The 707-nt window shown below is 57.6% G+C and overlaps 1 protein-coding gene across 1 annotated transcript in view; it reads right to left on the bottom strand.

Moving 5' to 3' along the window:
- Positions 1-527, bottom strand: part of EMH_0084740 (uncharacterized protein) — a gene marked incomplete at both ends in the record, with an annotated part of 1,831 nt that extends 1,304 nt beyond the window's left edge. Inside the window, 2 exons of the mRNA XM_013500806.1 lie at positions 3-324; positions 399-527. Coding sequence (XP_013356260.1) covers positions 3-324; positions 399-527 — 451 coding nt within the window. The remainder of the gene's footprint in view (positions 1-2; positions 325-398) is intronic.
- Between the last annotated feature and the right edge of the window lie 180 nt (positions 528-707).

Below are 707 nucleotides of genomic sequence, written 5' to 3'. Positions count from 1 at the left end.
TGCACTATCTGCTCCTGGTGATGCTGCTGCAGTAGCTGCTGCTCCTGCTGCTCCTGCTGCTGCTGCTGCTTTCTGCTGCTGCTCCAGCAAGTCTACCGAACGGGGGTCCGCTCGTGCTGCTGCTGCTGCAGCAGAGGCTGCTGCAGGTGGCTGGCGTGCAGCAGGTTGTGGGTTTGGGTGTATAAAGAACTTTGCTGCTGCTATTGCTGCTGCTGCTGCTGCTGTTGCTCTGCTGGTGATTTGCTGCTGCTGCTGCTGCTGCTGCTGCTGCTGCTGTGTTGTGTGTTCCGCCTCTAGCAGGCGTCTGTCTGCTCTTCTGTTTTGCTGCAGCAGAGACAAAGACAAAGAAGAAGGAAAAGAAACAGCATCAGCAGCAACCCTCCACCCTATATCTATACCTGGGTATTGCAGGCCGTCATCATCATCATCAGCTGCTGCTGCTGCTGCTGCAGCTGCTGCAGCTGCTGCTGCTGTTGCTCGACTTGCGTCTGCTGCAGCGGCAGCTGCTGATGCCGCTTGATCCTCATGCTGCTGCTGCTGCTCCTGCTGCTGCTGCTGCTGCTGTGTGTGGCGTGTCCACCACTTCCGTTGCTGCTGTTTTCTGCTGCCAGCAGTTTGCTGCTGCTGATGAATTTCGCCTGAGGGGAAGAAGACGTCTACGGGGCCCGCACAGAAGGGGGCTGCACTACCACCACACAAAAAGCAGC

Source organism: Eimeria mitis, genomic scaffold (genome assembly GCF_000499745.2).
Source record: "Eimeria mitis Houghton genomic scaffold, Emh_scaff5891, whole genome shotgun sequence".
Taxonomy (NCBI): domain Eukaryota; phylum Apicomplexa; class Conoidasida; order Eucoccidiorida; family Eimeriidae; genus Eimeria; species Eimeria mitis.
The sequence above is the reverse complement of the archived record's forward strand: the minus strand, read 5'-3'. Positions and strand labels throughout refer to the sequence as shown.